General features: G+C 56.2%; 1 protein-coding gene across 1 annotated transcript in view; it reads right to left on the reverse strand.

Annotated features, from left to right (window-relative positions):
* The window catches only part of LOC119589341, a 19,938-nt gene that overhangs the window by 209 nt on the left and 18,211 nt on the right, over positions 1 to 1,518 (reverse strand). Inside the window, 3 exon segments of the mRNA XM_037937960.1 lie at positions 5 to 685; positions 687 to 1,093; positions 1,286 to 1,478. Of these exon segments, the coding sequence (XP_037793888.1) occupies positions 5 to 685; positions 687 to 1,093; positions 1,286 to 1,478 (1,281 nt within the window).

The following is a 1,518-nucleotide window of genomic DNA, read 5'->3' on the forward strand; positions in this document are numbered from 1 at the left end:
CTGCCCTCACAGGAGAAGTCTTCTTCGGCGTCGTGGGCTGCCTGCGTCTCCCGTCGAGAGACTCGCTGCTGTTCTCGCTCGAGGAGACTTGCTCGCTGGGGCGGCTCGACCTCCCGATGACCTTGTCCGGGGGGAAGAAGGGGTTGTCCTTCGTCGTGGGCGCTCGGTGGATGTTGTCTTCGCTCCTGTGCGGCTTGAGGGCGGGCGGAGGGGGGCGGGGACGGGCTTCCGGGGTCTTGGTCCCGCAGGCGGAGACCACGTCGGTGGAGACGGAGCGGCGGTAGTTGGGCGCCGACTCCTCGAAAGGAGGAGGCGTCCCCTGCCTCGAGTTCCGATTTCCGGCGAGAGGATCCACGACGAAGCGGCTCAAGGGCATGGACTTCTGCGTGACGTAGGGCGGCCGTTGAATCTCGCGTTCGGGCGTTTTGGAGATCTTCCGGGCGGGGAACTTGGGCTGGCTCGCCTCCCGGTCCGGGGTCTTGGACGACTTCGGGTTGAATTTCCTCAGGGCGCTCACCAGACTCGTCATCGACATCTGCGACGACACGGGTTCCCTCGTGATCACTTCCTCGTCGTCGACAACGCAGCCCGAGTCGACCGAGAGCGACTGGATGTACGTAGGGCGATTTAGACCTTCATTGGACTTGTGGTAAAGAACAGGCGAATCCGAAGGCAGCTGAACCTTTCCTTCTAAGGTCAGGAGAGTTCTTCGGCGTGATAGTAACGATGTCAGTCACCAGCTTGTCATTGGCGACGCCCCACGTATTCGTCTTGGACAAGTCCTTGTTAAAATCGACGTCCACTTGACAGATTGTAGTCCTGTCTCCTCCCTCTTTCGCCTCGACTTGGCGCTGAACCGCGTGCTTCTCCTTGCCGAGGGGCCCGGCGGTGACGACCCAGTGAGTGAACTTTGCCATGAAGAAGCAGCAGCAGGAGTCGATGCAGGAGGCGCAGCAAGGGACGCTGGATCTGATGAGAGATCGACCTCGTTTCTCCCACCACCTGCGCAGAAAGTCGAACGTGCAGCAGAAGATGATAACGATGGCCAGCAACAGGAAGAATAAGATGATGATGGCCTTCAGTACCGGATTCACTGCGGATAGAAGTAATAAACCATTGTCAGATTTTGTGAGGACCTATCTGTGTAGGCTTTCAAAACGTATGAAAACAAACTTCTGGGATATGATTGTAGGACATGAATTATGACTCTAACATTAACTAAACCTCTAAATCAGTTTTCCACGAAAGACACACAAAAAAAAAAAAACAAATAACGCTGGCCTACTTCGGGGCTCCTCCATGTGACCGCTATCGTAGGAGCCTCCGAAACCAAAGCCTGAGCAATCCGGAGGGCCAAAGCCAAGGTCGCAGTGACAGTTGTTGTTGCTGTTGCACACGCCGTGGTCAGAGCAACCGTTGGGACACTGAGATACGCCGTCCGGTTCTAAGATTTCCTCGCACCTCTGCTTCACGCACATCTGTTCCAGCGAAATGTTTGCGTGAGAGACAGTCTCACAA

This window comes from Penaeus monodon, chromosome 25 (assembly GCF_015228065.2).
Source record: "Penaeus monodon isolate SGIC_2016 chromosome 25, NSTDA_Pmon_1, whole genome shotgun sequence".
Classification (NCBI taxonomy): domain Eukaryota; kingdom Metazoa; phylum Arthropoda; class Malacostraca; order Decapoda; family Penaeidae; genus Penaeus; species Penaeus monodon.